This window comes from Kogia breviceps, chromosome 6 (assembly GCF_026419965.1).
Source record: "Kogia breviceps isolate mKogBre1 chromosome 6, mKogBre1 haplotype 1, whole genome shotgun sequence".
NCBI lineage: Eukaryota > Metazoa > Chordata > Mammalia > Artiodactyla > Physeteridae > Kogia > Kogia breviceps.
This window is the reverse complement of record NC_081315.1, coordinates 111,779,094-111,801,868: the sequence shown is the minus strand read 5'-3', so window position 1 is coordinate 111,801,868 and position 22,775 is coordinate 111,779,094. Positions and strand designations below refer to the sequence as shown.

The following is a 22,775-nucleotide window of genomic DNA, read 5'->3' as shown; positions in this document are numbered from 1 at the left end:
AAAAAAAAAAAAAAAAATATATATATATATATATATATATATATATATATATATTCTCTTTTATACCTTTTGTAACTTTATTGGCTTTTTATGAAGCTCTCCTTGCCCAAATGTACAAGTTCCAGACACCCTCCCACCCCACCCTAACCCCCCCCGACCAAATCTGGGCCCCCTCGCCACTCCTCTCAATGTGTTTTGGGGGTGTCCCCATGGTAGAAGCCTGTGACTGGGACCACGTGTATGTCTGTGTTGGGGGGCGGGCAAGTTTAGTTCAGGGGTAAGTATGAGCAGGCTCTTTGTGGACACAGAGTTCCCCAATTTGGCCTCATCAGTTATAGAGCTGATATGCAAACCTGCTGGAAGGTTCCTGTTCCAGATCTCTGTGGCTGCTTTGCCTCTATCTCAACCGGTTCCAAACTTGGATGAGAAATAAAAGGAATGTATCTACCATCCCTTCCCCCATCCCAGCAACAAAATATACAGACAGTTCTTAAGAGCGAATGAGGGGGTGTCTGATCTTATCGAGGTGGGCAGGGGTGGCTCTTGAAGTCGTGAGTGAGCCCTGTTAAGATGTGAACAATGGCTAGGAGCTAATGAGGCAAAGGGGATGGGAGGGGGCAGAAGGGTTCCAGACAGAAGACTGTCATGTGCCAAGGCCCTGTGGTAGGCAGGGGGTGTGGCACATATGAGGCCGTGAGAGGAGACAGAGGCTGGATGGGGGCAACGGCATCAGCTGGGCTGGAGGGGTGGCGGATTCCAGACCTCGCAAGGCCCTGTAGTCCATGTTAAAGAGTTTGCTTTTTCTCCTAAGAGCAAGATAACGCCACTAAAGAGCAGCAGTCAGATCTGTGTTTTAGGAAGTGTGGACAGATAAGAGGAGGGTGGAGCAGGGCAGGAGGGAAGAGCAGGAGTGGTTAGGAGGCTTCTGCAGCAGCAGCAATATCAGCCCCAGAGTGATGAAGGCAAGACAAACCCCAGGTTGGCTGGAGACTCTGTTGACCTTATATACCACATTGGCTTCATCCTAGCAGCTCAGACCAGATTAGAGAGGCTAAATTTGCATTAAAATTAATCCATTAAACTCTTCAATATATCATCATTCATGAACCCCTTCCATTTTTCCCTCCTTCCATCACAGTCCATAATAAGAACTGGGGACACAACCCAGATGGAGGGAGAGCAGCTGAGATGTGTCTTCGAGGTCTTCTTGCTGTTCCTCCTCTCTCCCTGGCCCTTGGTGTTCTGTGTTCATGCAGTTCAGTATCAGGACTGAAAGTCCTCCTCCACGCCCCGGTGTCCCAGAGCCTGCGCCCAACACAGCCGAGAGTCCTTCCAGACGTGGGAGTCGCATTTTGTTTTGAACAAGGAGGCAATTCCATTATGAAAGGCACCTCTAGAGTCGATTGTTGACGTGATGAAAACAGACGCAGTCCACAAGCCTTTATGGAGAATTATGCGCTCCACACTGTACCAAGCAGTCCAGCACCATGTGACAGGTGACATGTCCCCTGGACTAAGGAAGCTACACTTAAGCAAAAGCATCATCCATGCAAGATCCGTGGAGGCTGAACGTATACTGCTCGGGATCTTCCAGAGATCCTGGTGCTGCCAGGGCATCTGCATTTACCAAACTCACGTCACCAAATCAGACGTTACCAGCATAGGAGGCATCTGCCTTCAGAATGCCTCTGTGCACAGGACCCATGTGACAAAAGCAATTGCTATGTAAAACAGGTTCTCAGAATATTGTGGGAAGTCAAACTTGTTGCAAGACTCTGCAGAATAAGGAAATATTTTATTTAGCCACTAGGGGGAACTGTTGGCTAACTTTGGAAATTCGCCTGGTGACCAGTCAGGATTTGAGGATGCTTCGATGGTTAGTATCCTTAACAAACGATGTAACTAGTATGGATTACTTCTTTTGTTAAGGAACCTCCCTTTCCTGGCTAAGAGAGACTAATCTAGGTTGTAAGAAATAAAAATTCAGACCACAAATGGTCCAGAAAATCCCTGAGACAGGAGCTTCTATAACCTGGAGCCCACCGTGTACTGGGAATTTGTGGAAACCCTGTACTCTCCATCCCAGACTTGCCCGTGGTCGGCACGCTCTGACTTACATCAGTGGGTGATGCCCCCAAGGGAACATGTGGCAATGTTTGGAGACATTTTTGGTTGACACAACTGGGGAGTGCTTCCAGCATCTGGTGGGAAGAGGCCAGGGGTGCTGCTAACCAGCTATCCTGTAATGCACAGGTCAGCCCCACCCCCCAAACAAAGGAAGTTTCTCACTCCACATATCCGTAGTGCCAAGACTGAGAATCAATGATTTCAATGAAAAAGGCAATTTTCTTTCCAGGTGGGAAAGGCACTAGCTGGTCTGAAAGCTTCTGGATATTCTCAGCATCCACTGGGAGAAGCATTTCTCCTTAGGGGAGGGCTGCTTTCTGGCAGAAGAACTCATCCCTCCCAGGGGAAGTCCTCCTGGGCAGGGCCTCCTTCCTAGCGCTTTAAGTGTCTCCAACAGAAGACCCTAATGCAGGTGTCATGTATCTGTGGGTCCTTAGGTCCCCAGGGTGGGTGAGGATAGGCCTGCCAGCCAGGGATTCCACAGTCTATATCATGGGGCCCTGAGACTCCCCAGATGCCCTCACTGAGACCAGGCCTTCGCTGCTGGCTGAGCCAAAGAAGGGAATGGGTCCTGATGAGAATCCATGTGGGCCAGTGCCCACGGTGCAGGGGACAGAGAGAGCGGGGGTGATGGAACGGAGGAGAAAAGGCCTCGGACCCAGAAAACACCAGCAACACCTGGTGATCCCTTTATTATAGGCGGAACTCCACCGGGAGGCTGGCGAGCAGCGGGCCCCCAGGGCGGGAATGAGACCACTTAGCTCTCGCGGAACGCAGCTTTGGGGTGACATCGGGATATGGGGGGGGGGGTGGAGCACGGGGAGCCAGGAAGGAGGGGCTTCCCAAGGAACGGAGCCACGTCTCGAAGCCAAGGCGACACGAAAAAACTGGAGCAGACATGTTTCCAACACAGGGGTGGGGGTGGGTATCATCTTCACAGGCGGTAGGGTCCGCCCTGCTCTTTTAGGCCTTTTTCTGGGACTTTGATACCCATTCTCCATCCCTGCACAGGAAGCCTGTGGGCAGAGGAGAGACCCCACTGTCCCCCACCCCGGGGTGGCCAGTCCCTCCTCACTGCCTGGGGGAGAGGCAGGTGGCATTCAGACGGCAGGTTCCGTCCCCCCGACCAGCCTTAAGCTACAGATTGCTTCTTCTCTTTAGCATCTTCTTGGAATTCTCACCGTCACCAACCTCACTTTCTTGCTGGCTCAGCCTTTTGCTGCTTAAAATATGGAAGAAATGCAGTTGGTCAGAACTTTGATTCCAGGTCTGTCTAGATGCAATAACAATGCATCCAATCTGATCACATGAAAAGGCGGTGACAGGCCATCAAAACAATCTGCATTTTGACTGTTAAGGGGCTGTTAAGAAACAAGAGACTCCCAGTTTCCCTCTCTTTGGTGGGAGGGCCAACCCATGCTCAGACGACAGAGGCACCCCAGGATCGACCCACCCTACCACAAAGCCGGAAGCATCTGTAGCCGGCAGTGCTCTCGTGAGGACTGGGATTACCAGCTATTCAGGCTGGATGCTGACGGGATGGGGAGGTGGGTCGTGGCTGACCCGGCCAAACTGGACACTAATAATAGCAGTAACAGAAATACCAACACTTCCCATTATCACCCATCATTTCTTGGACCCGAGTCAACACCTCTGAGAGGCGCTGGATTTCCTGCCCAGATTTAGGTGATCAACAAGGGCCCCGGTGTACCTGAGCGATCCTGAGGGGGGGCCCCCTGAGGCAAGGTCGTCCTCCTTGGGCCCCCCAAAGTCCCCTCTGTCCCGGGGTGCCGGCTTCTTCCTTTTGGTCCTTAGGGGTTTCTCTGCAGGAGACACGTGAACCCAGAAACTGGCTCTGTGACTCTGGGTAGGTGACAGCATCTCTTGGCCTCACGCCACCCCAGCATTGTTTGAGTACCTCTGGGGGCCAAGTATGCACTCAGTATCTACTGCTCTTAGACCCGTTTAACTTGTGAGAGGAAACTGAGACCTCGCAGGGGGTGAGAGCTATCCCGAGCCCACAAGGCTGAAAGGTGGCAGAGCTAGGATTCAAACAAACTCAGTCGGCCAGGCTGCTGCTGAGTTTCTACCACACCCAGCGGACTGGCAGCCTTCCCTTCCGAAGCAGTTAAGAACCTAGAACACAGCTCCAGCACCATAGCTTTTATTTTAATAGCCCTCCGTGACTTTACACACCTTCCCCTTGCTATCCGGTTAGAGGCTACAACACTCTATGATGTCCCTGAAGTTCGGCTGGCAAGGGAGGAGGGCTAATTATCCCCATTTTACAGATGGGGAAACAGAGTCAGAGATGAGAGTCAGCTACTGAGCAGCAGACCCAGGAATCGGAATTACTGCATTTTGAAGGGCCAGGGACACAGGGGCATCCTAGCCTAGCCGCTCATCTACAGACAGGACACAGAAGCCCAGAGAGGGTAAGTGCGGTGCCTGGGGCCACACGCCAGTTAGTGGTAGACCCGGTGCTAGAACCTATACTCCCAGCCCAGAGAGCCTGCAGGGCATCGCCTTCTATGACTCACCTGACAGCCCATGCTTATGGGAAAACGGTTTGCTTTCGGCAAGGGGCACCCGGGCCAACGCCGCCAACTCTGAGATGAAGCTCTGCTCAGCTTCCTGGATGCAGAGAGAGAAGGTCAGCTGGGCCTTCCTCGGCCCTGCTCCGCCCCTACATCTCCTTCCATCAGCACGAGGGGGCGCTCTGAGACGGGGGACAGGACCGCGTCCCCAAGGGGAGGAGGACTCGCCAAGAGGCATCCAGAAACGCCAGGAGCAGGCAGAGGCACTTGTGATGCGGGGGGGGAGCTAACCATCCATCCTCGCTCACACCAGCCATGGATCCCACTTTACAGATGAGAACACTGAGGTCTGAGGTGCGAGGGGCTCGGTGAGGGCAGCAGAACCCGGATCCAGCGCAGCGCTGCCTGACTCAAGTCTGAGTCCTTAACTGCCAGCACCACTGATTAACAGCCAGACCCGGATTCCGTGGCTTATTAACTGTGGGGCAGTGAGGGGTGACTTACCTCTCGGGGCCTCAGTTTCCTCATCTGTAAATGGGATACTGGGTGTAACCTGCTCCTTGGCTGTCGAGTAGGACTTTAGGTGGTGGATATAAAGCTCTCTTGCTCAGTGACTGTCTACAAGACACCCTCAGGGAATAGATGTTAACCGCCATTAACATCTTTCTCATCATTGTCTCAGATGTCACTGCCACACTGGTGGCGAACACGCGGATGGCGCCAACTCTCCGCTCAGCGCTTCCATTCTGGAATATTTGATGTTTTTTACAGGCAGCCACTTTGCTTTAAAGCCGCACCTTATAATCTCACGCTGATGAGATTGTTCTGGGATGAGATGTCCACAGGATATCACGAAAGCTGAGCCTCCTGTATGTTCTAGGTAAAGTGCAAACCTTAGCCACAGCAGCACTGCCTGAATGATACTGATGTTTGCCGTGACACCAAGAGGCCCATATGGCGGCGATTCACACACAGGGAGACGCTCATTCCCTTCAGCTCAACAGACAAAACTGATGAGTGGTCAGGGCCTGGCCCGGAGCTGGGTGCTGCAGACCCGGGGGAATCAAAGTTCACAGTTGAGCAGCGAGGCTGATGTGTCATCAGCCTGGGAGACTGGCGGGGGCTGAGGGGGTCCCGAGCAGGGCGTGTGGTCCTCACAAAGGCTCCAGTGCTGACCTGTGATCGTGAGCTTAGCCTTTTACTACTTCCACTCCCCTGTAAACCACTGCCCACTTGGCAAAGGCCCGTTTTCAGAAGCTGTACCTGTAGCTGGGTCTCAAGCTGGGCTTCCAGATGGTCCATGACCCTCGCGCTCTGCTTCCACGCATCCCGGCGGGTCCGCTGGTGTGCCGTGAACTGGGCCAGGAACCTCTTCTGCTGCGCCAACATCCTGGGGGAAGGAACGAAGGCTGTCAGCGCTGCCCTTCCAGCAGGTTCGTCAGACCCAGCACGAACCTTTCCCCAGGGCCTGCTGAGTCGTGGGAACTAGTGACCGATAGCCATCCTTGAGCGCTTGGAGCCAGAAGAATGGCCATCGCGTGCACAATTTACTGCGGCCACATGCCCCGTGGACACAGCTCGAGTCCCTCCACCAGCGGCTGACTCATCAGAAAAGCAGATGCCATCTGATTAACACTTGAGAATTTACAGAGTCTCACACACACATTTTTCACTTGATCTTTAGGGTGGCTTGGTGACATCAGCAGGACAGAGAGGAGAAAAGCTCGGGAGAAGCTCAGAGGGCCGGGGGCAACCCTGAGGTCCCACAGCTGCAAAGCGGCTGGGCTGCAAGTGGCATCTTCATATGAAAAAATCATTTTAACCCCAGGGGGTGGCAGGGAGCAGGGAGATGGTCCCCTGATAGGACCCATCTTTATTTAAAATCTCAGAATTGCCCTAGCTCCTCCCTTGTAAAACAGAAGGCTCGTTTCCTAGGATGCAGAGTCTGAGAAACCCTGAATACAGCAGCCTTATTACTGCTAGTGGCAGTGGACAGAGTTGGGGCTGAAGCAGGGTCCCTGACCTGGAGAGAGGCCCCACCTCCCTTTCAGGAGCAGAGACCCCTCCCTTCCTGCTTTGAATACCCTCCCCTCTTTGGCTGACCTTCCTCTAGTCCTCAGCAAACAAGAACATTCAATACCACCCACCCTGTTTCTGTAATCGTTCTCTGCCTTCTTCCTTTCAATCTTGTGGTTGATTTTCTGAAAGGGGCTGAATTTCTAGACCTGAAGGCAGAGGTCACTTTTAGCATCAACAGGCAGCTGTCCATGGAGTATATCTGAAGGCACAAAATTCCACCTGCTTTTGCTTCTGTTCTTCCTTCTACCAGTAATGCCTTTCCCCTCTTCGTTGTCTTTGTCTGGCAAACTCCTATTCATCCTACAAGACCCCATCATCCGTCATCCATCCATCTATTCACTCATTCCTTTATTCATAAAAGTATTTCTGGACTTCCAGGTGCTATGCTGGGTTTTGAAGACACGGTTGTGAATAAGAGACTCATAGTCTCTGCCCTCATGGGGCCCCACTTTGAGCTGGGGAGGGGGATAGATATCGAACAAATAACTGTGGTACAGCTGAGGTCAGTGCTCTGCAGTGTGGTTCTCTCTCACATCCTCAAGGAGGATGCATTACTTTCCTGGGGCTGCTCTAACAAATGACCACAAACTAGGGGGCTTAAAAAAACAGAAATCTGTCCTCTCACAGAAATCTTCAGTCAAGGAGTTGACAGGGCCGTGCTTCCTCTGGAGGTTCTAGAGATGAACATGTTCTTTGCCTCTTCTGGTGGCCGCTGGCACCCCTTGGCTTGTGGCTGTGTCACTCCAATCTCTGCCTCTGTCGTCATATCATCTTCTCTGTGTGTGGTCAAATGTCCCTCTGCTTCCCTTGCCATTGCATTTAGGACCCACCGGGATAACCCAGGGTGATGTCCTCACCTCAAGATCTTTAACATAAATGACATCTGCACAGACCTTTTTCTAAATAAGGTCACATGTATAGCTTCAGGGATTAGGACGTGGACGTATCTTTTGCGGGCCCCTGTTCAGCTCACTACAGAGGCTGGGTGGCTCCTTTCTGTGAGTAGCCTCCTCCCCATACCCGCTTTGCCATCAGTCCTGGTCACTCTCGACTGTCATCCCCCCATGGACCTGGCTCTTGGGAATGCAGGGAAGTGACAGGCCTGCCCAGGAAGAGCCTGTGTGCCCGGGTTAGGGGCAGGGCCTCACCCTCGAGGCCTGGGGAGCCATGCGAGGGTCCAGGAGAATCTGAGACATGGGCTGCCTCGTGCTTTATGCGATGCCCTGGTTGCAGCCCAGGAAGCAGGGAGGATAGGCAGGGGTCTGGCCAGAGGCTGCAGCTCTAAGCCAGGAGGGGAGTAACAAGGGCCCCGGCCGAGAGAGCCCACAGAGGACAAAGGCTGTGCTGGGACAGCCAGGTGGTGCCCGAGCTTGGGAGCAGGAGCCCCGTCAGCCCTGCTGACCCCTGGCACATCCTGGAGGGAGGAAATGGCCTGACTGTAGGCCTGGCTGTGGGATCTGAGTCATCTAGTTAGATGCGTAAGTTCATAGACTTCTTGTGTTTGGACTCAGATTTGACTATGGAAATGAAAAATTTTAAAAAATATCCATTCTGAAATGGTTCTGATTCCAGAACTATTTGAAGTTCACATTGCACTGTGCAGTGCCTGATGGCTCGGCCGTGACGGTGCTGACGGCAACGATGGACATGGGTGCCCTGGCCACGTGCTAGCCTCTGTGTAGGCATTTTGCAGGCTTTGTGCGGCTCCTCTGCACAGTTATACATCCATGACGTAGGTGTTACTGCAACCCCATTTTACAGATAGGGATGCTGGGGCTCAGGGCGTGAAGGGACCCAGCCACTATGTGGCTGACGGGAGGGGTCACCACCGCATCACCTGGTATCCCTAGGCGAGCTCACTCACAATCCCACCCCTTGCCAGAGATGCAGTTTGAAATTTACCATCTGATTGAGAATTGTGCTTATTGTCATATGGTTTTTTAAAGTCAATACCTGTCAGCACCACACTGCTCTGTCCCTAGGAGCTCTGGCTGACTTTCACTAGAAACTGCACTTATGAACTCAAGGAGATGGGCGTGGAGGGAAGGGCATCAACGGCCATGTATGAGCCTCTAAATCAGTGAGACTGGGTCATGCACCCACACCCGCACTGGGCTTTGCTTTTACTTTCCATAAACCCAGCAGGGTTGGACCAGGTGGTGGCCGAGGCCCCTCCTCTTGGGTCACTGGGGTCAAAGTGGAGCCCTTGGACCACACCCATCAGAATCCCTGGAGGGAGGGAGTGTGTTAGCTATTAGATGCCTGGGACTCCCTCAGAGTCCCTGATTCTGGGTCTCCAGGTGTGGGGCGGCCCTGCATGCTCAGCAGAGAGCCAAGTGAGACGGATGTCCCCCAGATCTGAGAACCGCTGGACTGTAGTTTGATGGACATGTGACAGAGCAAGCCCCAGCCTCAACCCAACGGCAGGGCATTTACTGACCTCTGTTAATGGACAGAGGATTTTTGGAGGGGATGCTGGATTCACTCTGACCCAGGGGACGCTGTGGTTCCTGTTTCCTAAATGAGCATCAGATGAAAGCTGGAATTACTCATGGCATGGCATGGACCTGCTCTCCTTTACCCCGCGGAGCAGTGGTCCTGCGGCCGCTGCAGGCCGGCGGGATGCCTCTCCGTAGACAAGGGACCCCTGCCCCTGCTGTGGATCTGCAGCGCCCCCTCCCCTCATCTCAGTGCCTGCACCAACTTACTGCCACCTCTTTACTTGTCCGTCTCTCCCTGCAGGCTGTGAGCACTCGGGTGGGAGGCGCTGTCCCCCGTGCCTAGCTCAGGATCTAAGTATGTGCTTACAGGGACTTGTCGGTGCTGAGCCCACATCTCCTCAGCCCACCTGGTGGCCGCCTGCCCTTCAGTGGACAGTTCCCACACGCACCAACGGCATCTTACAAGCACCTGCGACCAGGTACCAGGGCTTCCTCCGGCCGTGAAAGGGGCAGGGGGCTTGGCCAGCTCAGGGATGCCTGGGAAGGCTGGAGAGTTAACACCTCCAGGACAGACCCTCAACCAATGTGGAAGGGGGCTGGTAGACAAATCCCCTATTTTCCTTGCCCCTTGCTGGCGTAATTGGAAGTTGAGTTCTGCACAATCTCTCAGGAGGTCCAGACCGGGGTTGGGCCTCCGTTGCCATGGAAACCCCTCCTCATCACAGGCCTTACTGGCTTTTCTCCCATGTGGTAGGCTGCTCAGCGGCCCCCAAAGGTGTCCACGCCCTAATCCCTGGAATGTGTGAAGATGTTATGTTACACGGCAATCGGGACTTTGTAGGCATGATTAAGGTTACTGATTTAAATTTGGAGATTATCCTGGATTATCTTGGTGGGTCTCAATCACCAGAGCCCATAAAAGCAGAGAAGCTTCCCCAGCTGGGGTCAGAGAGATGCAGCAGGAGACATTCCAAGTGTAGGCAGGACTTAATGCTCCGAGATGCAGGGGCCACATGCAAAGACCAGAGAGTGGCCGATGGGAGGTCGGCGCGGGGGGCGGGGGGGGGGGGCCAGCCGGGAGCCACAAGGAAACAGGACCTCCATTCTACAAGGAACTGGATTCTGCCGACACCTGAAGAAGCGTGGAAGCTTCCAGAGCCTCCGATGAGAGCCCGGCCAGCAACACCTTGATTTCGGCCTGTGAGGCCCAGAGACACCGGCGGCGCCCGCCCGACTTCTGACCTCTGGATCCCTGAGCCAACACAGCGTGTGATTCGCAGTGGGTCCTTGTTATGGCAAACAGCCTTCGTCCTCATTTCCCTGCCCCCTCCCTGTGCTTCCTGGGCTCACCTGCCCCCCAAGTGCTTGGCTCAGGGTCTGCTTCTGGGGGAACCCTCAGCACAGATCAGAGAGGAGGTGCCAGTTCAGGGCTGTGAAGAGCACTCAGACCTGGAAAGGAAGCTCCCGCCACACCTTGACTTGTGCCCTTGCGCCAGGTCCCTTGCACGGGCCATGCGTAGAAGGGAGAGCTCATGGGCTTCCACGCAGCGGGGGAGGCAGAGGAGACCCGGGTCCGCAGGCGAACGTGCGGGAGGTCAGCTGCCGAGGGAGTCAGTGTCACTTGCACTGAGTGTAAGGTCAGCGCCGAGAGACACGTGCGAGGCACAGGGGCCAGGATGGCCCGCGTGGGGACCCGCAGACAGCAGTGAGGCCTCACCTCTGCTGCACAGCTCCGGAGGCTTCCTGAGCTCCACCCGCTACCTCGGCCCCTGACGAAGGATCATCAAGTTCCTGCTTTTTCCGCAGCTTGAAATTTTCCATTCTCTCACCTAGAGCATTTAACATACACACAACGGTCAGGGTGCATGTCTGAAGGACTGACACTGCCAGGTCTGGCCCGGGCGCTGAGGTGCGGGGAACAGCAGGACACACACGTGCTCTCAGGTGTGCCTCTACCAGCGCCACCGTTCACCCTGGGAAGGACTTCGTATGCGTGAGGATGCTGCAGCTTCCATCACGCCCTGCGAACCCGGGAGGGCAGCACCCCGGCTCTCCCTGCAACTGCTCAGGCCCGGCTTTCTTGTAAGTATCAGGAGAAAGGGGAGCCGAATAAGAAAGAGTTATCACTAAAGGGCCACCACAAATGGATAAAAATCCCCACCGGGAAGGAAAAACCATTCAACAAGCAGAGCTGTAGGGGTGAAGTTAGCCTTACAGACATGGGTGCTGAACTGGGTGCTTTCCAAGGAGCTGGGAGGTTTAGCCTCTGAGTCCGAGATGCACTGGTCTGCATATCAGAACCTGCTTATTCTTTTTTAAATTTAAAACAATGGTATATTTTGAAATAGATGATGAAGACTAAAATTATTTTCTACTGGATTCTTACTACCACCTGAATTAACTGCCTATTTATTGGACCATAGCTATAATGAGAGGATGTATGAAGGGGGAGCCCAACCCTAGCCCTGCAGATGCAGAAACCGAGGCCTAGAGAGGGGGTTTGAGCACCCGAGTCCCTGAACGCTCTGCAGAGGCGATCAGTCTCACCAGTCTCCTGCTGAAAGAGACCAACCCTTACTTTGGAAAAACATCAGGAAGGATCTGTAGCCAGCTGGTAGATTTCTGGGCGTGTCCCAGATTTTATCTGAATGTAGGGCTCAAATTCCCCAGGGCAAGGGTTAGAGAAAAGTGCAGCTGAGCTTATTGAGAAACATAATATTCACAGGAGACCTGCCCCCAGGACCCGCTGCCCGTCCTTCGTCTAGGGATCTTGGACCGTCCAGGAAGCATCCATCAGAGAACATGGGATTCTACTTTGTTCTGAAGCCCTGGATGCAGGGAGGGATGTTACAAGAACAGGCTTTAAGGAACTGGATTTTGTCTATCACTATACCATGTTCTTGCTGGCCTTGGGGATCTTGTCCATTCCATCCCCTGGGTGGCCTCTTACAAGAGCCCACGGGGGAAAACTGTCTGGGTCTCAGGCACATTTATGAGCCACTAGTCTTTTCTTATGGACACTGTGACAGCTTTAATTGAGGAAATTTCTATCTCTTTGGCCACCAGGACGTCCAGAGCCAAACCCATGTCACCTCTAAGTAGGGATCTGATGACATACGTCCCAGAAGATGGCCTAACCCCAACTCCATCTCACTGTCCTGTCCTTGTCCTGATTAACCTACTTAAAAAAAAAAATCCTATTGTACCGTATGGATATGTTTCGTTAAGTGCTTTTTCAAAAACCTTTTGGGGACAGAGCAGGAGATAAATAAATACATAAAACGTTAAAAAAATTAAATCTCCCAAAATAAGATTTGAAAAACCTGACATCTTGCCCTGTCCCCAGCTAAGAGCATGTTTGGCTCGCTCTTGGCAGGGCTTCCCAGTGGCGGGGTGCTATACCCTGTAGGGTCTTCAGATGATGCAGCTTTCTCTCCTCGTGGTCCCGCATGGCCCTCCTGATCTGCTGGTAATACGCGTGCACGAGCCGGCCGACACCAGCGCTGGTCACGTAGACGCTTTCCACAGCCGCCTCCATCAGTGTTCTCTGTGGGCAAGAGGGGCAGGTCTCAGCAGAGGGCACACGTGGAGCCAGCCATGGCCGACATGGTCCTGGCTCCCATATTCCACCCACTCCCAACCTTGGCTGGTCAGGAGCAGGCAGAGAGTGCGTGGCTGGTTTAAACCAGTTTCGATAATCTTATTTTCCTTTGTCAGGGATGGCCTGAGGCTGACTGTATGACCCAGTTCTGGCCAATGAGATGAAATATTAGGGAAAGTCTGCTGAGGGCCTACCCTTTCCGAACATTAAGGCAAAGCCTTGGTGGGGGTGAAAGACTTTGCTGTTTCCCTCTTCCTGCCTAGAATGCAAACTTGATGTCTGGAGTGGCAGTGGCCACGATGAGACCATGAGGCAACCAACCAACACCAAGAATGATGGATCAGAAAGAGTGAGTCTGGTCCTTGGTCGTATCACAGAGCCTCTGTGCCAGCCCAGAAGCACCTGCTTCCACATTTCTTGTTATGTGAGATCAGTAACTTCTATTTATTTTTGTCACTTGCAGTTACATGCATTCCTCAGTGATATACCTTCAGACGCAAAGCAGAACAGAAAGGAAATGCTGAGATGTCCCATCATCAGGGACATGCTGGTTGTGCACTGGCAAAATCACCGTCTTTTACTCCATAAGATGATGGGCAAAAGTCAGGTTCCAGAGCCCCCATTGCAGCATTTACTGAACGGTTCCAAGCTTTGGGCAAGAAAAAAATACCCATTTATTATTGTTGAGTGACTGGTTATGTTCCAAGGCCTAAGAAATGTTCCCTGATTTTGCAGGTGTGGACGGAAGCTGTGGAGGTGAGGAGGGTTGCAGCTCAGGGCGCAGAGCAGGTGAGAGTCCACCTTTTCACTCCTGTGCCCTGCTCCTCCCTTACTGTGGCCGGTTCTCTCTCCCTCTCTGTTGGACATCCACCTCTGGTTCCACCCTCCACGAGGACTCTGGGCTCTGGCCTTGCACTTCCGGTCAGGAGCTCCTACTGATGGCCAGCGGCCTTCCTTGAATTTCATTTAGCACATGGAAGGCCCTCTTCGCCCCTCTCAAGTCAGCAAGCCCACCTGCACATCATGCCTTCTGTCCGTCTGTCTTCCTGCCACAGGGAAGCGGTGTCTACCCCCCTCTGCATCCCACCCCTCCGCCCCTCTCCAGGGCCTCCACCATTCTCTCCTCCTCATCAGTTTTTCCAGCTGGTGTACCATTCGGATCAGCAAACACATTTGCTTGAGTAGCTCCAACTTTTCAGCCCTCTCTCGATCCCCCTCAGGCACTGCCTGTGTCTCAGTTTCTGCAAAACTTCTCAAGGGTTAGGGTGTCCTCTCCCAGTAGATCGTAAGCTCCTTGAAGGCAGGAATGTTGCCACCTGGCTACTCTCTATCCCAGCACCTGCCGCAGGGCCTGGGGCCAAGGAGCCCCGTGAAATGAACATCCTTCCAGATACTGAGCCCATGTTCTTTCTGGTGCGTGTGTGTATTGGCGGGGGTGGGGGGTGGGGTGGGGGGAGGGTAGTCATTATCTAATTCTGAATCAGAGTCCCTTGGGGAAGGTGAGGACAAAATATGCCAAATTCATATTTCATTCTGTTTTCCTGTAACGAACGTCAATTAGGTCAGAGTTGTAGAATTTTAGGGGAAGGAAGAGACCCATCCAGCATCGCTAGCCCTGATGTCTGGATGCTGTGCGGCAGACGTGAGAGATTTAGAACGACAAGGGGTGTCTCAGAAATGTGGGTCCAACCTCTTTACTGTGCAGATGTGTGAGTTTACGTAAATGAAAGGACTCATGGAAGGTGCCCGCGAGCGTCCTGGCATATCCTGATGTGGGTCTGCCGCCAGCCGCAGGTCTGCGACACCTCCCGTGGGTGCCGGCCATGGACTCTCTCTGCCGTGGTCTGCAATACACGGGGTGCCTTGCCTTTTCTTATGGCTCAAGTGAGGAGGCAGCCAAGGAGAAGCTGAGCATATGCACCGGTCATGCAGGGCAAGGCCAGCCTCCGGTCCCAGCCACTCACTAAGCCTGGGAGGCTTTAAACATGTCTTTTGCCCAATGATAAGCCTCAGTCTTCCCACCCGAACGATGGAAAGAAAAATCATCCTTTCCGTGCAAGGGCTGTGGTGAGAGCCCAGTGAGATGAGGCAGACAAAGCCCTCCTGCAGATGTAGAAGGGCAATGCTCACGTCACGTCTTACTATGGCTATTTGCACGCCTGTGGTTTGTCGCCACCGTCAGTACAAGGAGTAAACCACTGCTTACTCGAGTCAGACTGATTTTAGCTGCATTGCTCAGCTGTCAGGAACAACGCCACCAACCCTTAGGTCTCGGCAGAGGCGGCCAGAGGCAGGGAGTGTCCATGTCTCTCCCTGGGAGAGGGGCTTCGGTTCGAAACCTGCGTCAGCCACTGACCGGCTAGGCGGCTCTGGGTGAAACCACGTCCCTCTCGGAGCTGCTGCAAGGACCGAGCCAGGGCTCAGAAAGATGCGACACGGGGCCAGGCAGCAGGCGCAAGTCCTCAGTGCTCCACGGGGGAGGCCTTCCCTCTTACGGGTGAGGAAAAGGAGGCTCAGCGGAGCCAGGTAAGCCCTGCGAGGCCAGAAGCTCCTGGGCAGGCCCCGGCTGCTGCTCTGCCCAAATCCTTCCTCTTGTCCGCCCCTGCCCCCCACCCCAGCCCAAAGGCTCCTGTGCCTCGGGCTCCCTGGGGCTGGGGTGGTCTCGCACCTTGAAGTCACCCCTGTCCTTGGCCCGGCTCTTGGAAGCCATGTTCCGTGCGTGGCCCAGCAGCGTCTGCCCGATGGCCCGCTCTGTGTGCTGCTGCAGGAGCTGCCCGACTTCCTGGGCCTCGGCCAGGAGCTGCTGCCGAAGCTGCAGCCGTGTCTGCTGAGTCTCCTCCTCCAGCCGGCCAGCCTCCTCCAGGACGCGCGCCTCCTGAAAAGGACGGGCGGGGAGAGGTTGGAGCCCCGCTGCTGCCCTGCACGGATGCTCTGGTCAGGGCCAGGACCAGGATGTAGGGTTGGCCCTGCCCGGGGTCCCAGGAAGGTTGGAGAAGGGATGGAGAAGGGGTGGAAAGTGGGGACCTCTATACGCACTTGATGAGCCTGGGTATCTTGAAGATCCCCCAAGGCATTTATTGAGCACCAACCATGTGCCCAGTGCCATCTGTGGCTTCTCACATATACAAGCACTTCCTCATTCATCCCAAACACAGTGAGGCCTGAACACTAGCAGTGATGAGGACACAGAGGCTCAGAGAGGCTAAGTAACTTTCTATAAGTCCCACAGCAGAGCGGGTTCTAAAGTTACATCTGAGTCTGAGAGTAGTCTGGGACATCGTGGAGGCCAACACAAGGCCTATGGGGATTCCTTTCCTTGAAGGAATAAGAGCTGGAGAAGGAGGTGGGGAATCAGAGGTAGGGCAGTAAGTCCTGCCTGCTTCCCACCAAGCTCTCCTGGGCCGAGCAAAAGAGACTGTGAGCTTGTCCCTCACGAAGGGGTCAAAAAACGTCAGCTGCTCCTATAACTCAGTGGCTACAAGAGACCTGGAGTCAGCTTGCTTGGGTTTAAATCCCAGTCCCACAATTTACAAAGTCTTTCTTTTGATTTGTTAAAACCTTAAAACAGACTACAGAGCCCTTTTCTCCCAACGCCCGATGACGACTGTACCTATCCATGCTCTGATTTCATGTGCGTTTTTAGTATAATTCTCATTTATAACGTACACCAGAAACTTTGGGCATACTGGGTGCCCCGCTACAGGGGGGGCTGCCATTGTCCTGACCCCACGACGATGCTGGGACAGGACTGGGGTTTTGGCTAAACCGGGCTGGAACCTGGAAGCTGAGGAAGCAGCGCTCCTGTCGGCGGGGCAGGGGGCTGACGCACAGTCTTACCAAGGCTCTGAGCAGCTGCCACTGGTGCCCATCCAGACACTGGGAGGAGTCCTGCTCCAGGGCGTGCTGTTCGCGCAACTCCTGGAGAAGGCTCTTCTTCCCTGACAGTCTCATCTGGGTCAGGGTGGTGATGGCGCTGCTGCGGAGAGCCAGCCTCCGGAGAGCTGAGCGTAAGAGCAGGTCATGCCCCTGCAGGATGCACTGCGTGGACCTTTGGAGAAAGCGGGTGCCGGGCTGAGGGGTCAATATTCTTGGCTTCACTGAGTGCGATTGGTTAATGTTATGCGACAGCTTGACTGGGCCCTGAGGTGCCTGGACATGTGATCAAACATCATTCTGAGAACTTCTCTGAGGGTGTTTCTGTATGAGGTTAACATTTGAATTGGTAGACTGTGTAAAGCAGACTGTCCTCCCTAATGTGGGTGGGCCTCGTCCAATCAGTTGAAGGGCTGAAGAGAGGAAAAAGCTGACTTACCCATGAGTAAGAGGGAACTCCTCCTGCCTGACAGCCTTGAGTGGGATATAGGTTTCTCGTTTTGGACTCAAACTGAAACACTGGCTTTTCCTGGGTCTTGAGACTGCTGGCCTTCAGACTGGATCTTTCACCATTAGCCCTCCTGGTTCTCAGGCCTTTGGACTTGGGACTGAAACTACATATTGGTTCTCCTGAGTCTCCAGCTTGTCAGCTGCAGATCTTGGGACATCTCAGCTTCTCTCTATATATCTATATCTATAGGTTCTGTTTCTCTGGAGAATCCTAATACATTGACCCACCAAGAAATACCCCAAATAGTCATGCCCCACAGAGAGCCTTTACAGAGGTAGTAGGTTGGAATTAACCCATCCCCTGCTGCCTATCCTCTTAGACGTGGTGCTGACCTGGGTTATATTCAGCCAACTGTTCTTTTACAAATCTTTTTAACTTTATCACGTTCTGCCCCAAGTTTCAGGTGCGTATATGCAGCTGCCTTCAGTACATATCCACTCAAATTTCTTACATAGCTCTCAAAATTAACACATCCAAAACTGAAATCATGAGCTATTTTTGAGTTCCTATCTCAATGAGTCAAGTAGAAAACCTCGGTCTACCCAGGAGGCTCGACATTTGGTTTTATAACTTGAGATATTTTCTGACAGCCTGAAAAGTTGAACAAAGCACTGTCAGTCAGTTTACTAAGGAGAAGAGACCTGGCAAGCACTCCAGGCTTCCAGCTGGGGGCCCTCATCCTAAGAATAAGGAATCATCCCTTGTAAAGACCTAATTTTGAATCAGCTAAATTCACAAATGGAGTGGTTGATCTGTCACTTTCTGAAATCCCTGCTAGAAGTAAGATAAATCCTCTCTGGAGGAAGATCCCATCATTCAAAGTCTCAAATTATCTCTACAGTTTTTAATAACACTGTCCAGCATTCAATAAAAATAACGAGACCTGCAAACAGAAGAATTGACCAAAAATAAAGAGAAAAAATGGATAATAGAAACATACCCACAAGATATTGGACATTAGAATAATCAGATATGATGAACATGTTTAGGAAATTAAATAAGATGAACTTTAGCAGATAACTGGAAACCATGACAAAAATAAAATGGAAATTTTAGAACTGAAAGCATAGTAACCAACATTAAGAATTCAGTACATGGATTTAACAGCAGATAAGACACAGCTGAAGAGAGCATGAACTGGAAGATAGTTCAAAATAAGTATCTAGACTGAACCACAGGGAACAAAAATATAGAATAGCTTCTAAGAGGCAAATGACATAAGGTGAAAAAAATCTAATAAACGTGTAAATGCAGCCCCAGGAAGAATAGGGACAAAATAGGCAGAAGGAATATTTAAAGAGATAGAGGCTCAGAATTTTCAAAAACTGATGGAATATAGCAAATCAAAGGTTCAAGAAGCACTACAGATTTATTTAAAACAAGCAAACAAGAGATTCACAAAAAAACCACATCCATGTTTAGGCATATTATAATAAACTGATGAAAACCAAAGAACAAAAGAAAATCCTAAAAGCAACCAGAAACCATTGAAATCAGAAGACAAAATATTACCTTTAGAAGTATTTTAAAAAAACAACCAAACTAGGATTCTATACCCAATGAAAACATTCCTCAAAAATGAAGATGAGATAGACATTTTCAGATAAACAAAACCTAAGATAATTTGTCACTAGCAAATCTAAAATAATGAGAACCTTCATGCAAAAGAAAATACTCCTAGATGGAAACTTAAAGATACAGGAAACAATCAAGAGCAATGGAAAGGGTAAATCTAAATAAATATTGACTGCATAAACCAAAACTAATATTTCATGGGGTTGAAAATATATAGAGATGTAAAATATCCAGTAAGTCATGTGCCCACATCAATTCTGACTCCAAGCTTTCATCCATGGCACTCTGCTATCACTCTATTTCACATTTATATTTACAATTTGGTCTCAAGATCACACTGTAAGGGAGGCCGGGATATGGTTAACCCTACAGATGAGGACACTGAGGTTAGCATGGAGTATCACACAGGACCCAAGGCCCACACCCTCCGGAAAGCTGTACTCACTCTTCACTGAGGCCTCCAAGTTGGCCCAAGACTTGGTGGATGATGCTCTCTTGGTCATCCCGCAGGTGTGTCTGCAGCACAGTGGACAGTGTGTGCTCCTCCATCCACACCTAAACCCCAGGACAGAGGGACAGGGGTCAACTCAAGTTCATTTCATCCATCATTGCTTTGTTGGATCATATCTTTTGTTTCTTATTTTTTAAAAATCCCTTTCTCCCTTGATTTAATTAAATTTTTCTCTTATATTTTCGGCTAAAGTTTTAACATGTTTCCTATTTGCATGTACATCTTAAGGCATTTAATACATATTTTCTGTGGCATGAGGAAGGGATCTAATTTTCTCTGGATAAATTGATGCTAATTGTCCTAGCACCGTTTATTAGATAATTTATCTTTTTATGATGGGCCTGTCATGCCACCTTGTCTGACGTAGTTTCCATATATATATGAATTTCATTCCAGGCTCCTTCTTTTATTCCGTGGATCTGTCTGTTTATTTCTATACAAATACCTCACTGCTTTAATTCCTGGAGTTTATAGGAAGACTTCATAGTTGCTAGGGCAAGTCTTGCCACATTCTTTTGTACAAAACTGTCTTAACTATTCTTGGTTGCTTTTCTTCACATATGAATTTTAGGATCATTTATCAAGTTTGGGAAAACAGCTTTTTTTAGATTTTCTTCTAATTGGATTGAATTTACAGATTAATTTGTAGAGAATCACTGTTTTTCCAAAATTGAGTTGTCCTATCCAAAAACAAGGCCTTTCTCTCAATTCTTGCTTTATCCTTTCAACAACATTTTATAAACTTCTCCATTAATCTCTTATAAACATTGGTCAGATTTATTTTTAGGCACCCTGTAGCTTTGATACTGAAGGGGGTCTTTTAGGTTCCCTATAGCTTTTATTCTGAAGAGGATCTTTATGTTATCACTGTTCTCCTCTACTGCTTTGAAAGTTACCTATTCTGTTTCTATTTCTTCAGTGGTTTTAAACTTTTAATGTACATTCCCAATTCCAGAAATCTTAAGTTAATCAACATTTCTTTTACCTTAGAATTCATGACAGTCAGCATTTCTGAAAATTTCTTATCTGTTATCACTTTGAATTTTATCTCTCCTTCTAGAATTCTTAGAAGACTAAGGAAGTCCCTCCAGGACTTTCTCATTCTGTTCCCATGTCTCCTAACCTCTCATATTTTCCATCTCTTTAGCTCTCTGTGCCATATTCTGGACCACTTTCTCACCTTTATCTCCTAGTTTACACACTGTGTCTTCAACCATAATTTGATCTGCTGTTTAACTCATCCATTAAATTTGTTTTCATGACTATAATTTTCATTCTTAAACTATGTGGTTTTTTAATCTGTCATCTTTTTACATCATGTCTTGTTTTTATGCTAGTAATTCCTCCTGTTATTGTTTTATTGTTTTAAACATAATTTCTTTATAAGCGCTCTCTAATAGTCCCTTCACCTGAATTTCTCGGTGCTTGTTGTGGTCTAAACTTGGTGCTTACTGTACATGCTGGCTCTCACTTATGGTGGATTGTTCTTGTGTGTTTTGTAATTTTGGATGTTAGCTCATCTTCAGTGTGGCTTTATCTGTGAGAATCCTGTGAGGTCCAAGGCCACACAGCTTTTTAGTGGAGCAGAGGCTCAAATCTAAGTCTGTCTGTCCCCAAAGCTCAAATCTTTTCTAGCTGCACCTGCTCCTCCCTGACTATCTCACATCACAGGGAGAAACGTGCACCTAGAAACATGCAGCTGGACTGTGTTACACCAAGGGGGCTCAATCACTAAGGTGAGACTCTTACTTTCCCACATATGTAGCTCTTTTCTGGAGATGGCCACGCTGTATGCAGAACAGGGACAAAGCACAGAGGTCTGGGTGTGAGTAAGCAGCCTACACTTCAGTTCTCTGGGCCTTGAGATTCATAGCACATACTTAATCTCACAAAATCACACTGTGTGACTCAGAACTTTTCCTTTAAGTCGGTCTCTGACTCCTCTTGTGAGGGGTCTAAAACAACCTGTCAAAGTGCTTGGGAAACCAGAACATTCTAGAAAATTCTACACAGTGTAGATTCTCTAAAAGGTAACTTAACATTGTCACTAAGAACATGGGGGTCTTTGGTGTGCATTTTGAGAAGGCAGATAAAACTAGCAACGGGATCCAAAGCTGATCAAGAGGACGGAGATCATAGGATCAGATGGTGCCTGCAATGGTCACACCACTCTCTTCAACGTTATCGAATGCAGGTTCATGAATGTTTAAATTCCGACTCAAAAAGCTGCTTCCGTGGGCTAGAGCACTGGCCCTGTTCATTGCTACCAGGTTATTCTGTGGTTTCCCATATGTTTACTCTTTGTTTCAAATTTTCATTTACTAAGGAGAGAAAGGGAAAAGGAACCAACAGGCAGTGCATGCCCGGTACATGCTCCTATAAAAGGGGTGGGTTTAGAGGTAGGGCCGGTGGAAAAGTCAACACCTAAGGCAGACACTGGAGTGCTGGGAGCGGGGAGGCAATGCAGTTTAAAAAGCATGGTCAGAGGAGGCCTCAAGGTGAAGGTGGCTTCAGGATAAAGACCTGAAGCAGGATGAGTTAGGCAGGAACGCCCAGGGAGCTGGAGGGACACAAGGATGCCGGGGAAGCTGGAATGGGGTGAGAGGGGGAGACAGGGAGGGGGTCAGAGGGTAACCAGGTCCTGACAGGCAGGGCTGTGTAGGGCATGGTGAGGACTCTGGCTTTTCCACTGAATGAAATGAGAAGGGGGTTTTGAGCTGAGAAATGACACGATGTGACACTGTCTTTTATCCAACCTAATGTGCCAGTAATTATGAGATGCAGTTACTTGAGGTACCACACAGAGAGGAAAATCACTGGTAATTATATTAAGATGCATCTTAATTTCAGAGATGTTAAAATGGTATTAAAATCTGCATCTTAAAAATGAGTGGTATAGGGCTTCCCTGATGGCACAGTGGTTGAGAGTCCACCTGCTGATGCAGGGGACACGGGTTCGTGCCCCGGTCCGGGAAGATCCCGCATGCCGCGGAGCAGCTGGGCCCGTCCAGAGCCTGTGCTCCACGACAGGAGAGGCCACAACAGTGAGAGGCCCGCGTACCGCCAAAAAAAAAAAAAAAAAAAAAGAGTGGTGAGTGGTATATGATAAGCTCCCTCTGGAGCAGTGACTGGCCAAGATGGCAGACCAAGAAGACCCTGAGCTCACCTCCTCCCACGGCACATCAAAATTACTATTTACAGAGCAACTATTGATGAGAAAGACCTGAAGACTAGCAGAAAAAAATTTACAACTAGAGGTATAAAGAAGGGACCACAAGGAGATGGGTAGGAGGGGCAGAGTCATGGTAGGTAAAGTCAAGTCCCATAATTCCAGGTGGGTGACCCACAAACAGGAGAATAATTCCAACTGCAGTGGTTCTCCCCAAGGAGTAAGGGGTCCAAGGCCCATCAAGCTCCCCAGCCCAGGAGTCCTGCACAGGGAAGATGAACCCCCAGAACATTTGGCTTTGAAGGCCAGTGGGGCTTATATTTTCGGGAGAGCCAAAGGACTATGGGAAAT

General features: G+C 50.5%; 1 protein-coding gene across 6 annotated transcripts in view; it reads right to left on the bottom strand.

Moving 5' to 3' along the window:
• Positions 1 to 53: 53 nt before the first annotated feature.
• Positions 54 to 22,775, bottom strand: part of EVC (EvC ciliary complex subunit 1) — an 84,847-nt gene continuing 62,125 nt past the window's right edge. For 5 of the 6 annotated variants that reach the window (XM_059067450.2, XM_059067454.2, XM_067036399.1 and 2 more), the window contains 9 exons: positions 19,190 to 19,299; positions 16,623 to 16,833; positions 15,454 to 15,660; positions 12,587 to 12,731; positions 10,902 to 11,013; positions 5,928 to 6,054; positions 4,668 to 4,761; positions 3,839 to 3,950; positions 54 to 3,349 (listed from right to left, as the gene is read on the bottom strand). In XM_059067450.2, the coding sequence (XP_058923433.1) occupies positions 3,265 to 3,349; positions 3,839 to 3,950; positions 4,668 to 4,761; positions 5,928 to 6,054; positions 10,902 to 11,013; positions 12,587 to 12,731; positions 15,454 to 15,660; positions 16,623 to 16,833; positions 19,190 to 19,299 (1,203 nt within the window). In that variant the 3' untranslated portion in view covers positions 54 to 3,264. The remainder of the gene's footprint in view (positions 3,350 to 3,838; positions 3,951 to 4,667; positions 4,762 to 5,927; positions 6,055 to 10,901; positions 11,014 to 12,586; positions 12,732 to 15,453; positions 15,661 to 16,622; positions 16,834 to 19,189; positions 19,300 to 22,775) is intronic. The other variant, XM_059067451.2, reaches the window with a different exon arrangement.